Source organism: Sturnus vulgaris, chromosome 13, assembly GCF_052056855.1.
Source record: "Sturnus vulgaris isolate bStuVul1 chromosome 13, bStuVul1.hap1, whole genome shotgun sequence".
NCBI classification, from domain to species: domain Eukaryota; kingdom Metazoa; phylum Chordata; class Aves; order Passeriformes; family Sturnidae; genus Sturnus; species Sturnus vulgaris.
The window spans coordinates 3,339,251-3,354,737 of NC_142255.1; the positions used below are offsets into that span (position 1 = coordinate 3,339,251).

At 44.4% G+C, this 15,487-nt stretch overlaps 2 protein-coding genes across 5 annotated transcripts in view; one reads left to right on the forward strand and one right to left on the reverse strand.

The window, feature by feature from the left end:
* The window catches only part of ETFA (electron transfer flavoprotein subunit alpha), a 29,037-nt gene extending 24,655 nt beyond the window's left edge, over positions 1-4,382 (forward strand). The window contains exons 10-12 of the mRNA XM_014879145.2: positions 106-171; positions 3,395-3,475; positions 4,285-4,382. Coding sequence (XP_014734631.2) covers positions 106-171; positions 3,395-3,475; positions 4,285-4,323 — 186 coding nt within the window. The 3' untranslated portion in view covers positions 4,324-4,382. The remainder of the gene's footprint in view (positions 1-105; positions 172-3,394; positions 3,476-4,284) is intronic.
* Positions 4,383-4,549: 167 nt separating this feature from the next.
* TMEM266 (transmembrane protein 266) overlaps positions 4,550-15,487 on the reverse strand; it is an 81,749-nt gene continuing 70,811 nt past the window's right edge. For all 4 annotated transcript variants that reach the window (XM_088172347.1, XM_014879142.2, XM_014879141.2 and 1 more), the window contains 2 exons: positions 12,300-12,350; positions 4,550-5,585 (listed from right to left, as the gene is read on the reverse strand). In XM_088172347.1, the coding sequence (XP_088028473.1) occupies positions 4,993-5,585; positions 12,300-12,350 (644 nt within the window). In that variant the 3' untranslated portion in view covers positions 4,550-4,992. The remainder of the gene's footprint in view (positions 5,586-12,299; positions 12,351-15,487) is intronic.

The window sequence follows — 15,487 nt, forward strand, 5'->3', positions numbered from 1 at the left end:
TGATGTACAAACTACTGCATGTAATTGATTTGGATTAAAGTTTGTGAGAGCTTACTGAGTCTGTGGTGTGGGGACCAAAAATGTGTCTCTCTTGTTTTTTCCTAGGAACTTTATATTGCTGTGGGAATATCTGGAGCAATCCAACACTTGGCTGGAATGAAAGACAGCAAGGTATGTGAAGGTGGATGTACTAGAAGAGATTCTCGAGGAAGGAAATGAGTTGACTTCCTTGATTTTGCATCAATGTTTTAGATGCTTTCTGTGTTTCCTGCTGCTTTAAAACACTTTGACAAAAAAAAGATAATGTGGCAAAACCTCTCACACAAAGAAAAACCTTTGCACTACAAGCCAAACTGATCAGTGGAAGCAGCTTAATTGACTTTGTTTAAAAAAAACCCAACCCAAAGCACATATGCCTGAATTCCATACAATAGTTCCATTTGCCTTTATTCCAGACTCTGACATATTAATTCATGCATAACAATGTGCAATTTGAATTATGAACTTACTATTCCATAAAGTAAAAGATGTCTCTGACATTCTTGCATTTAGCCATTCAAATGGAAACCTGCTATAAAATGGCAGTAAAACTTTAAAAGGTTTAACTCATTAGTTGCCAAAGCAAATAATCCAAAATGGGAATTGCCAGTTTGGCCCACAGTGCAGTGTTTGAAAAGAGGAGCAGTTACCTGCTGATTGATACTATCGAATGCCAGACATCAAAAACTGGAGGTCCTGCCTCCTACAGTAATATTTTAAAAAGAATATGGGGTTTTTTCCTATTTTCAGGGAGTGAACTTAACCAAGCCACAACTTTGAGTAGTTTTTAAAGCTGAGGGAAAGGGTTGCAAAGCTTTGCAGTAGTTTCTTGTGTTTAACCAGTGACAGACCAACGAGTCTGTGACTGGTATTGTCCTGCTCACAAGCCAGCCTATGTGGTAGGATGATCTCTGGGAGAAAAAACATTGAAAATTCAAAATGTCAAGGGTGTGTGATGGGCAGGGGTGAAGGTCTCTGTTGAGACGTTGGCATTGTGGCAGTGTATTCCCAAGGGCTTTGGTGGAACAGCACTGCCACAGTGTCCCCTGCTTGCAGTGCAGCAGAGGGAGAGTCCAGCACTGCTGCCACAGGCACCTGGGCTCCTCTGGCACTGCTGGGCCACAGTGGCACCAGTGGCTTTGTTTGGAGTTCAGTCTGCAGCTGTGCCCTTGGGCAGGTGGGATGAGCAGCAGCCACTGGCTGAGAACTGGATACTGGGAGCTGCACGAGACTTGGGGTGACCCTTTGTGTGTTCATCTGCTGCCTTCTCTCAGTTAAGGCTGCCAGCAGCACTGGGAACCTTGAAGTGCCAGAATTTCCTTTGTTACAGAAATGATACTGTAGCATATTGCCTTTATTACTGAGCACTGATACTACCCTGTACTGTAACAGCAAAACCTATGCTTTTATGGCTTTTCCAAAGGCATGTTTGATATTTTGAGATACTCTGCTATAAGAAATAAGGACAGATGAAATTTGTCAGTATGAGATGCTTATTTAACCCTTCCTTTTCTCCCATCTCTCAGTTTTTTAGTGTAAGCTAATATGTCTATTGTAAAATTCAGATTTAGTTAGTGGTATTTGGAATGTGTTCTGCCTTCCTTTAGCTAAAGCATTTAGGTGAGGTAGTTATGGAAAAAGATCCAATTTTCCCAAACAAAGAATTCTGCAGCCATGGGAGCTCTCTGGAGTGTCCCCTGTCCTCCCTCAGCACTCTGAATTATCTGGCATTGTGAACTTGCACACTTCAGGATATGTTTTCCAAAGCAGTCAGATGCTTTCTACCAAGTGAAATGTATAATTTATTTGTTCTTTTACAGCAAGGTAGAAAATGCAGCTTTTGAGGAGACCTGGAGAATCGTTGTTGCTTTCTTTCCTTATTTCTAATTCCCTCATGACAGTTCTCCTATCTTTTCTTAGTCAGAAGTTTAACTCACTAAGTTCTGTTGTGAGCAAGGTGATGCTTTTGCTGCTTACCTGAGTTAGCAGTGAGGTAGAGAACCAAATCTTACTGAAGTTACTTCAGCTGAAGGAGGCAGAGGAAGGACTGGGCTATCAAACCAAAGCTTCAGACAGTTTTGCAAGTAATTTGTTCATTATTTTTGTGCTAAGGACAGAGCTGGCAGCCCCTGTGGTGTCACTGCCTGCTGGCCTTGGCCGTGCCTGAGCATCAGCCCTGTGGATGGCTCTGCAAGGAATGGCAGGGCCTCAGGAGGGCCAGAGAAAATCTTTATTAGGCCACTACCCTCAGGGATCACAGCCTGGATTTGCTTCCTGCACTGCAGCTTGTCAGGGGAGGCTTGCATTTGCAAACAGGGATAACTGAAGTAAAACCAATAAAGCTCTGGGGAGAACATTGCAAGGGCAGCATTGCTGCAGCACCTGCACATCCTTGGCTTTGAGGTGGCCACAGGGCAGGGGCAGTGCTCTGGGGACTGCCTGCTTGCCTGAGTCCTTTACAGAGACTCTCAGGGGACAAATGGCCTGCCAAGAAATAACACTTTGGGGGGCCTAAAACCACAGGACTTGTAAACTTTTTGAGTTACTGCCACTAGGCCCCTCCTTAGCCATTACTTTTGTTGGACTTTGAGTGGAGGGAGTAAAGCAGACCCATGGAGTGTGGCTCCCTGTAAGTGCCTCAGTTGCCTGTTGGGTCAGAGCTGCCCCCAGCCCCTGCTCCCACTGGCACTGCCTGGTGCTGTGCTCTGGGCCCCTTCCTGGTGCAAGTCTCCTTCTGTGAGCTCTTGGGCTTGCCTGAGGATTCTTTTCCCTTCCTCTATGGAGTGCTCCTCATCCTATTGCAGATTTTGATGAGGATACCCACCCATGCTTACGTTGCTGGAAGTTGTCACAGGCAGCTAAGGATGGTTCAGTGTATGGCAGAGTTTAAACCAAGACGTTTTCTGGATCACTGTGTTGGGATTTGTTGTGCTTTTTTCTACTGTGGGACAAACTAAATCTTATGTCCCATTTTAAGTACAGGGGCTTCTGGGCAGGGCTTTATTGTGCTTGTTGTAACTGCTGCCTCCAGGTTAGTTCTGCAGTGGTGCAGCTTAGAATGTGCAGGTGATCCTTTGCACTCATTTTTTTCTAGGCTTTTCAACAGGGAAGGACAGCAGAGATGTGTATGGTGAGCAGGGAAGGGAGGGTTTTGGGTTCTTTTTCAGGCGGATTGTGGTGTATGTGGTGGTGTTTGTTTTTGAGATGGAAAAATATTAACTGCCCAGATAAATCTTCTGCTTCTGGGGGCTTGGAGAGAATATAGCTCATTTCCTGGCTAAGACCTGGCCCTGTAATACAGCCCCAGAGGATGATTAATATCCAGACTCATATGGTGCTTTAACTTTGCTTGCAGACCATTGTTGCTATTAACAAGGATCCAGAAGCTCCAATTTTCCAAGTGGCAGACTACGGACTGGTAGCAGACTTATTTCAGGTGAGGCTAAATTTGATGTGCAGGATAACTTTGGGAGGGCTGACAGGAGCTTACATAATATAATCTAATGACTGTTAACAATGTCTGTGTGAGGGTGTTTGGGTTGTTGTTTAAAAATTTGCTTTCTGATGTCATGAGCTGCATGCTTAAAATGGAATCCCTGCAAGTAGATTGTGTTGGGGTGGTGTCACAGCCACCTTGCCTCAATTCTGCTTTCCTGAGGTTGAACCGTTTTGGAAATAACCACACGCAGGTGCTTGTGTGTGTCCTTAAGCCTCATAAAGTTTGGAAGTACAGAGTTGGCAGGATTACTTCTGCCTGGGCTTGCTGCCTCACTGACTGATGCCCAGGAGGAGCCTGCAGTTCCCTCTGCAGCCCTGTCCCAGTGCCTGTGTGTCACTGCCACACGTGTGAGTGTCGTGGCTCTGTGGAGGCACGGGCAGAAACTCTGCCAGCACTTAATGCCATTGCTGAAATAATGCCCGCTGGCTCCGTGGTGAGCACGGGCCTCTTTGTAAGCCAGAGACACAGGCACATTCTGAAGAAACACCATGTAGACAATTTCCTTAATAAATTTTGTACGAATGCATTATTTCCACCTAATGGAAATGTAGCTCTCTTAAATAATTAAGAGGCTTTATTCAGCAGGAGAGAAGTGGGGAGTGCTGTGAGCTGGGGTGACCCACGGCCCCTGGAGTGCTGTGCTGGGTGGGAGGGTGGGCAGTGTAATTGCAGGGCTGGGAACTGCACAGGGCGAGTTGCTGGGGGTCAGAGGGGAACGTGCACTACCCTGGCACTGGTGTTTGCAGGCGGTGCCAGAGATGACGAAGCTCCTGAAGAAGAAGTGAGTGCTGGTGATGGGACCCGGTGCTGTGGAGTAAGGACAAATAAAGGATTTTGCTGGAAAGAGGTGGGGTTGGTCACTGTGATCTCGGGATAGTAGGTTTTTGTTTTTGTTGGGGTTTTTTTGGTGGTCTGTTGTATGGCACATGGAGTGGTGGGGTGGAAGAAAGCAAGACTGGGAAGGCAGGTAAGAGAAGAAGGCAAGAGTGATACAAGGCAGGAAGCTGTCAGTGTTTGTTTGTCAGTCTTTATTCCCATCTCCACACCCCTCCCAGCCATGCTCAGCCCTGGGCACGTCAGGCTGGGGGGTCCGACTGGGGAGCCAGGCTGGGCCCAAGCTGTCCAGCAGCTCTGTGCTGGCCCTGAACTGGTGGAAGTTCTCGGCACAGTCCACATGTCCCTCCAGGCACTGTGGGTCCATACTGGCCTGACTGCTGGAAGGTCCCTTGGTCCCACATAGCCACCACAGGTCCCAGCTGGCCCAGAGCTGGTGCCAGGGCAGGTAGGTCACGTGCCACAGACACTGGTGAGCAGAGGCGATGCTGGCCTCTGTGCTGGTGGCCGTTGCAGGAGATGCCACAGGTTGTCCGGCACCGCCACCTTGCCTGTGGCAGCCTCGCGGGCCAGCGTGGTGAGCGCGTCCCCACAGGAGTCCCCGTTCCCCCAGGCTGGCCCTATGCCTCAGGAACCCTGCCCAGCCGTGGCTCTGGGGGCCCCAGCGCCCCATACTTCTCCTCAATCGTTGGGGCACCCTGGGGGCAGTCGAGGAGTGGCTTGAGCTGGAAGACATCAAGACTCTCCTGGTTCCTGCGGTTGTAGACACTGAGCCGGTGACCCAGGTCGGGGCTGGCCCCCACCGAGCCGGCCGGGCTGGGCAGCTTCAGGTTGACAGGATCCAGCCCCTTCTGCGCCAAGCAGGCCTCTTCGGACAGGGACGAGAGCAGCTCCTGCACCACGTTGTGCGGCACGCACGGCCGGCCGGGCCCCAGCTCGGCCCGCGGGCCCGCACCCGCCTGGGCCGGCTCCTCGCAGGCCGTGCTGCAGTCCGGGGACGAGCCCAGCGTCTGGCTGCTCTCGCTGCAGCCCCGCGTGCCCGAGCTGACGGTGGAGCGCGAGGCGCTGCCCGACGTGAGGCTGGCAGAGGTCCCGGTGCTGCCCAGGCGCAGCGGCACCTCCACCGTGAACAACTCCGAGGAGATGTTGGGCCGGTGCACGTCGATGGCGGCCGTGGTCACCACGCAGATGGCGGCCTCGGGGACTCCGCTGTCTGCAGGGACAGAGCACAGAGGCAGCTCAGAGCCCGCCCGGGAGGGGCTGCAGGGCTACAGGGAGCTAGAGGAGTTCCTGTCACACACCCTGTACCTACAGCGAGGTACACAAAGCCATTGTAGTGCACAGGTCCCCTTTAATCCATATTATATATATATATATATATATATATATATGTACACAGTAACACAGCCCTGTCCTCCATCCCCGGCTCTCACTGTGTGGTTATAGGGGCAGCAGCTGTACAGGAGACACAGGTATAACACACACTGTATTCCCCTATATGTGTGTTTATACAGTCACTCCCAAACACCACCACCTAGAGGTTTAGTCACAGAGCTAAAGGGGTGTGCATATGTGCATAAGGGCCTGCATCCCTCACCCACTGTGCCTGCATGTGTACAGGGCCAGGCCATCGTCCCTCCCTTAAAACACCTGGAATTCGCTACTGCTACAACAGTAGCAATATGCAACCCCCCCCAAATTGTACTGGTTTTTCTGTATGTGTGTGTGTACTCAGGGATATACAGACACAGCCACACACACATTTATACCTACACATTAACAACCCCACTCTCTCGAGACACTCTTTAAATTATGCACACATGCCTTTGATGTATGGCCTGCTCTATACACGGGGGATGTACAGGCAGGGATACACAGCTACAGCCAATGCCACATACCTGTATATACATACATGAGCACACGCATTTATTACATACAGTACACAGGTGGATAGCTGCCCCCTCACCCCACCCCACTTTATATACACATGATCCTATAGAGATGAGGAATTATGTCTGTATGAGCCCCATAGAGAACACATTGTAGACAGACTTGTTACACACACCAGATACAGTGCCCCCCTGAAAGAAGTTTATCTACCATTAAATGAAATATATACAACCCTCTACCTTTCTGTAGAAATGGATACATATTTCTCTGTGTATGTGTATTTATTGGCTAGATACCTCTGTAAGAGAAGATACCTATCCATGAACTTTGTATTTACATAGCTATTTATAAACACACCTTTAGATTATATGGAGATCCATATATGATACACTGCACATACAGACATCATAGACAGACTATTAATCCATGCTTCTCCTTTAAATATATAGAATAATTCTCTATAAATAGAACACACCTGTGCTCTCACACACGAATACACTTACCTTTATATAGCAATACATTGAGATTTGAGATTTCTCAGTGTGTGTGTATGGCTGGGAAACGTAAGTTATAGGGATATACAGAATACATCTGACCTAAACATCAACACCCCCCTCCCCCTTCTCTATTTATGTATATATATCTATGCAAATATACATACACACATTTACATGTACCTTTTTACAGCTTTCCAAGTAGATTCTGAGGATCTATAGAGAAATATATCAATATATAATACCACAGACCTTTCTCTATGCATGTGCAGACACACACACACACACACACACACATACACATACATATATATAATACATAAGTGTATCTCCACAGTCTCTCACCCACCTGATTTTATATGTACCTAATCTTTATATATAGCTTTAAGCATATAGATATAGGGAAGAGCTGTATCTGTGCATATATATACAAGCCCCAAAGGTAATACATTAGACCTATATATAGATATACCTATACATAGATACATAAATTTTCTACATACATATCTGTGTATACATGTGTGCACAGATACAGAAAAACATATATATCAACTATCTATAGGACATTGTTGCTCTCCCTCTTGGAAAACATAATTGTTACTCTTTAAATAGAGTGTATACAATTACACACATATGCATATATATATACACATATATGCACAGACACACATATATATATATAAAACCACATATAACGAATAATACAAGATATAATACCTGTATAACACGATAGCTAGACATGACACCCTTAACCTTTATATATTTAAAATTATATACATATACCTTTTAGAGATAGCAAAGTTTATTATGGGGACATCTACACAAGGATATGCATGTGTGTAATACAATATGCACCTGCCCCAGTTTAAACCTATAGAATCTATACCTGCATAGATTTCTCCACACAGCTAAGGAGTGTGTGTGTCCATATGATAGATTACATATACATGCACACACACTGCAGTGTCTGGTCCCCATAATAACACATCACACCTATGAATATGCAGCATTTTATAGATGCACTGTGTAGTGCCCTCTTTAATTCCATGCAATTGTCACTTGCACCTGCACAGCGTTCCCTTTGTGTGGAAATGCACTGACTTGTCCCCATGTACAGACAGGGACAGTGTATAGCAGGATATACATTGCAGCTGTACTTGCACATGTTGTATATAAGGAGTATTACCCACAGCAGTGAGGTGTGTGTATACACATACACCTTGGGAGAGAACATCACAGGATTCTGGGGGTACAGAGAGAGATTTACACAGTGCTGTACACCTACACATTCCATAGAACACATCACTACAGAAATGCACTTTCCCCCTCTCCCTTTTATATACACATAATCTTTAGATTTCTCCATACAGATATGGGCAATATGTACATACATGAACTCCATATGGAATATTTTACACACAGATATATACACTATAAAACACAGCCCATTTTAGATTTATTTAATTAAATATATATAATGATTTATTACTAAATAAAAAAGATCCTGCCTCTCTATGTGTGTATATTTATTTATGAAAGGCGTGTACATATATAAAAAAATCCATTGTACCTTTACTTGAGAACTTGGATATATCTTTACTGCTGTCGGTATAAAGGGCGTTAATCTCAAGGGACCTGTGTATATATACACACACCTGTAAGTGAATAGGATATGCCTGTATATACTTGCTCACTGTATACACACACACAAACACCACCATTCTGGTGGCATACAGGCAATGTGTGCATGGGTGAAGAGTCCCCTGTGAAATACAGCATATGGACTTTTGATCCATGGAGCACACAATACTCCCTTTAAATACAGTCTGCTCTCCTTAAATAGAACACCCCCACACACATATATAGACATACATATAAATACATATGTATACATACATAAATAAGTGTGTGTGTACATAGGGACTGCAGATAGAAGGATATACATATATAATACATTATAAAAAACACCAATAATACATATTATACATACACAATTATATTACCCCCCCTTTTAATGTCTCTTGATGTATATTATGGGGATATACATCTGTAAACAGGACCATATACTGTTTACAGTACCATGTACCAGTGTATATATATCTCTCTGTCTCTGCACACACATACTCACAAATACATAGGTATATACAGGGTATCCCCCAGTTCTATACACACATTTATCCACAGAGATGGGAGATATGTGTGTATCTGCCCCATATATAGGATATAATGGATATAATGTATATATCTCTAATGCTCTCACACACACACATATATGAGTACCTTTGTAGACATGTGGAATGTATATATACAGGGATATACATATTAAATACATCACTGTTATATGTGAACACACACATTATGTATATTTGTATATGCACGTGGTCCCTCACACCTTTCCCTTTTTACATACCCTAAACCAATGTAAAGATTCATACATATATATATAGAGAGTCCTGTAGAGCCTGGGGATGGATGGATGTAGAGGGATAGACACCAATAAAACCAATATTTTGTATCTCTATGTGCATATGTGTACGTTTTTTAAATAGCTCTCTATATAATTCATGTGTCTATGGATACATAGGCTTTCTGTCTCACACAAAAATATAAAATCTGTATATACAGATTTTATATACCCATATACATAGCTTTATATATAGACATCCAAATTTACAGAGGGAATGTCTCTATGCATAGATCTACATTTCCCCTTCAAAATTTATCTACATATGTAGACATGTTTATATAATACATGTGTCTATATATACATTCATGTCCTTTCAAATATATAAACCATATATGTATTTAAACAGACTCTCACATACCCATATATATCTCTCCCTGTATCTAGATATGTATCTTTACATGTATTTATACAGCTATAAAATACCAATGTAGTACACAGATCTTTACCTTTGTATCTGTCTGCATATATATGCATAAACAGCCTCATTTATACACATAGATAAAGGATAAGCCTATATATAAAATTCTATGTATTTATATAATTATAGAAAGACAAGTATATATTTTATCTGTAAAATACACACAATAACATGCATGATTATAAAGAGATGTATATGCAGACAATCTTATACTCACTTCTAAAATATATATAATTATGTTTTAAAAGAAAATCTATAGACACACTTTTTTTCCCTCTGTATGTGTAGGGATATAATTTATAATGTAATACCTATACATGATACACAAAGAGATCGATCTGTGTTCTATGTCATACATATGATACATGTTAAAAATATATCTATACAGCCATTCACACCTCCTTAATTTATGTTATCTAAGAAACAGAAAAGATACGAATATACAGTTTCTCTCACACATATCTGTAAATATGTATCCCCATATATATTGGATAGACATATATATATATACACACACATAAATGCCACACTTGAAGGATCTTTGTGCAGACTGTACATACACACATAGTCCTGTCTAAGTGTATGGCTCTCCAGGTATGGATATGGCTATGGATACATAATAATTACAGCTGGATTTTGTAATGCATATAAAATACAGATCCGTAGATAACATGTACAAATGCCTTTGCAGATGTTTCAGTATAAGGAACACACATTAGCTGTGTTCATATGCACACACCCTGGCCTGTGAGCAGACACACCAAGGCCTCCAGAGCAGGCGTGTCCATGTCCCCACGTACAGAGGTGACACACTGTACATACACGATACAATATCCATGTGCTCCTAGGGTCATGGTCTCCAGTGCCACCTCTGCCATGGCAGGGACACTTCCACCGTGCGGGGTGCCCAGCCCTGCCAGCCTGGCCTTGGGCACTGCCAGCGATGCAGGGGCACAAACGGCGGTGCCAGGGCCTCGCCCCTCAGCGCTCCCAGCCTGGGCAAGGGCAGCTCCGGAGCCTCCTCAGCAGCTCCACGTCCTCCTCCTGCTGCTGCTGCTGCCGATCGTGCTCCAGCTCCTGTCGGGCTCTGCAGGGGGAGCTCACCCGAGCGCGGCAGGCGAGCTCCAGCTCCGTTCCTCGGGGCTGCTCTCGATGCCCCGGTCCGCAGGCGGGGCCCGTGCTGGGCAGTGCCCGGACACAGGGCCGGGACCTTCCCCTTGGCCCTGCTGAACGCCGGGAGCATCCAGGAGCCTCTCCGGCCTGCCTGCATCCCACTGCTTGCCAGCTGGGTTTACAGCCAGGCACTCACACTCTCTTCTGTTTAGTGTTTACATAGCTTCAACTACACAGTAATCTATTTCCATGTGTGTGGATGTATATACAGGATTAAAGAGATACATTATACAGAGATATGTATTTTCATTCCTGTAATATATACACATGTATTTCTATAATATACACACATATATTCTGACCATCTCTCACACTCCTTTACACATTTTATATATTTAATATATGCATTCTAATAAAATATCTCACTGCACAGAGACACAGCCTTTCACATGTCTTTACATTTGTACAGATATATCTTCATATACACAAAAACCTTTATATATGTATAAATCTGCTCACATAATACCTATATGGGGATGTATGTATGTTAGACATATATGATACACTCTATACATGCATGTACAAACACATGTATGTTTACTTACATCTTTATGTATGTGTATCTGGGTTTGTGTGTATATATGGGATATATGGAATACACTACAGATTTATATACATACACATATATACATATGTTATATATATACTAGACACATCCTTATATAAATATTTCTATATATACCTATATTTCACTATGTATGCATACTATATATGGGGATTAAGTATGCAATACATAATACTGTTACATATACACACATAAATGCATATATACATGATTATATACATCCACATACCTGTGTATATTCTATGTACATGTATATGCAGGCACACACACACTGGGTTTTTTCCTATAACCCTGTGTGTGTGTATATATATAGGGATGTATATGTGGGGATATACATTTGCAACACATTACATTCCCCTGGCCCCACTGTGCTGGCAGCCAGAGGGCAGGGCTGTGCAGAGCCCCCAGTGGTGCCCAGCAGGGCTGTGCAGAGCCCCCAGCACACACAGGAACCCCCCGTGCCAGCAGGATGCCTGCCAGGAGCATCCATTTGAAGGCTGCCCTCGGGTCAGGGCCTAGCTCCTGAGGTTTCCCACCATTCAGTTTAACCTTTCTGAAAGGTTCCCAGCATGGTGCTGGGCTAAGCTGTCTCCCCACTTCTTTTCTCTTCATTTATTTTGTCCCTACTGTTCATTCTCAGATCCATTTGAACTGTTCTGTGAGCTGGACAGCCCAGCCACAGGGAATCAACCCCTCGCAGATCTCCAAACTATCCTGAGTGCCATCAGCAAGAGCAAACTTGGGGCCCTTCAACTTTCAGAGTGACTACTGGCACACACTTCCCTGGACCACAGCAGAAGACTCTGTGGTGGATTTCATTTCCAGGACAGGCCTACACCACTGCTCAGTCTCAGCTGCTTTACAGCACACAATGCAATGCAAAATTACCTCTCACGTTTGTGTTTTCAAGCAACACTCACCACTGCTGGGCTCGTTGTAGTAGCGACTGATGTAATTGTTCATGTCATCCTCTGAAAGAACAGAAAGGCAGCCCTTAGACGACCATTTATTTCATGAAATGGATGAATCCCAGCCTGTGGAAGGCTTTCCTCTCCCTGCATGCCCAGAGCCACCTGCTCTGGATTTTTAGGCCACAAGGCCTGAGTGCATCACACCCATTCACGCTGTGGCTGCAGCCAGCACAGGGACTGGATTATCCTTTGTGGCAGCAGCCGGGGACTGAGGCACTTTGGGCTCCAAAGGAAAGGTGCTCTGTGATCTTTCCAGAGGCTGACAGGGTCTGGCCAGCAGGGCCCTCCCACCCAGGGCACACAGATAAACCTGGCATTGATCCTGACAGGCTGAACTAAGGACACCAGCACAGACCCATTGCTGCTGCACACTGACATCCTAAGTCACCTCCTTCCCCACAGGAGAAAGGGAAGCACAATATGATTTTAATGTGTAATTCCCTACCTTCTAAGATAATGTCTTTTCCATTTTGAATGAATGAAGAGTGATTTTGGTGTATGTAACACATGCATATAAATACCTAGCATTTAGTGTAATGTTAGCATTACACTATTTGTTGGCTTAAAACCTACTATAAAGAGAAAACTAATCAAGAGTGTAGTAGTAAACTTGTAGTGTGTGCACGAGAGCTACACCTGAACTTCAACAGCAAGTTAAAAATGAAGAGGTGACCACAGAAGGGAAAGCAGCAGCTCTACTGCATGTACAGATTTCAGATGCTGCAGATGACAGAGGGATTTACTGTGATCTTACAGAAAAGAAGAACATTTTACCACTGTGGAAAAAGCCATAAACTTCTCTTGTTCTGAGCAGCAGGCAAACACTGCTGCTAAGATGCAGTACTGGCAGGCTCCAAGAATGTCAGGCTTCCAAGCAAGCTGACCTGCCCAATTTGTGGTGTATCTGTGCTCTAAAAAGCATTCTCTCCTTTTAAGTGCTCTTTTTGATACCATGTTTCAGAAACCCATGCTCATCCCTTTGAGCCAGATTTCCTTCGTCCCCCTGGGTCTCTGTGGCTGCAGTCCTGCCTCATCACAGCACATTGCGGTTTGCAGGTGAAAGAAACAGATGTTTTCTGGGGAACACTTTCCTCACACAACAAGACCCAAACCACCAAGCACTCTGTACCTGAAATAGCTGCACTCATAAGAAGGCAATCTAACCTGACACTGAAAGGCAACGTGGTTGTTTTCCTGGTTTCACTGGATCTTAAAAGCTTTTTCGGCCCTTGTTGATCTTTAAATGCCTGCAGTCAGAGGTGTGCTTTGTGCTAATGCCTGAGTTTAAAAAAGAGGCCTCAGAGTAGCTCAAGGCGATGCTGCTGGATTAGGAGTACATTGCAAGGCTTTCCAGCTATCTCCTCCTAAAACACACTTCATTTCAGTCATGCATAATTGATAGTCTCAGTGCCACCAGGCCTGCCAGCCCTACAGACACAGGCTGTGGTTCAGAGGATGCCTGTGTAGCTCTGCTTCTGGTAGGGCATCTTGGAGTCCAATTCTGGGCAGACAAATGAGGAAAACAGCACAGCACTTAGGCTGGACGAGGGTCACCCTCCCTGTCACTGACAAAAGCCACCAACGGGGGCCTTGGGTGCTCCCAGTACAGTCTCTCCAAATGCCAGACACTTTGCATCAAAGACAGGAACACTTGGAAAAGTTACTCACCTGCTTTTCGTGTTTTAATGCTCAAGTCAAGGCTTCCTTAGGACTGCCCTGCCCACCTGTGTGCCAGCTGACACCAGGTACCAGGGCACTGCTCCCAAACACAGCACTGTGTCCAAACCAGGTTAGCAGAGAAGCTGCTCTGCAGGGCAGCAGTGGTCACTGCCAAACACCTGGACAGGAACTCCAGAAATGCACTGTCCCTGTCCCTCTGGGAGGAGAATTCCAGCCTGGCCTGGACCTGTGTGTGACCACGGGCACACACTGGGGGAGCTCCCAGCTGCCCACTTTAATGTTATTCTGTGATGGCCTTATTAATGTCATTGCTCACCTCTGCTATCTGTTTAGCTATAAATTAAATATATATGTATAAATATATCCCTATGTGCATGGAAATATAAAACATATATATTCAACCTTGAATAGTTTCTTATGAATAAAAACCAATAAAGAGTAATGGAATAACAGCAGCAGAATAAATATTTCAACAACAGATTAAGTTTCTGAATCATTACATTAAAGCAAACTGACAATTAACAAACTCGTCTGAGTCATATGGGAATCTCAGCTGCTTTGGGCATTGAAGGTTATAAAACAATTCCAGTTACCTCCCATTATAGTCTACATTACTGAAAAAGGAGTTCAAAATAATCAACAAATACCCAAGTGAAAGCACCTATCAGTGCATGTCAGATGTCCCCAAGAGCCCCAGCTGTGCTCAGCACCATGGAACACAAGCACTGTGAAGTGCTCGTGGGGAGTCTGAGATGAGTCCCTGCTTGGACCGGGGGTCCTATGGGATCAGGATCAGCTGGTGGCATGCAGGAAGAGCAGCTTTACACAAGGACCAGAGCACTTGTATTATTTACATTCTACACAGTGTTTTCTGCTGGCAGTCTATTCCACTTTCAGCTTCAGAAAGGGAGTAAATACTTCATTCTTCACAATTTCCATGAGCTTTAAATTTTTTTTTTAATTTTATTTCTGCCACCTTGGAATTTTCAGGGTCCAGATTTAATTTTTCTCCTTTCCTAGCAATAGATCCATATCTCCTCCAATACACAGAAATGTTACCTGCACTTCTTTTTCCAGAAGACAGACTTTGCATGAAGATGCCCAAATGGTGTTTACAGTAAGCTAAAAAACTGGCACTAAGCAGAAAGGAAAAGTGTTTCCCTCTTAATTCCCATGAAAATGTCTATGGATGGTGACTGGGATCCTCTTGCTACATGCACCAACAGGAATCACAGAAACTTTTCTTTTGGAAAAGGCCTTTAAGATGGAGTCTACCAGTGAACCTAACACTGCCACTAAGCCGTGTCCCTCTGTGCCACCCCCACCCTTAATAATGACCCCAAGGAAATGTGGATGACAGGAGATTTAGTGATGAAGACCCCAAAGGTGTGATGTGAGAAAGAAGAGTGAGGCAGCTCTTCCCCATGTGAACGAACACCTGTGGTGAACAAGGTCCA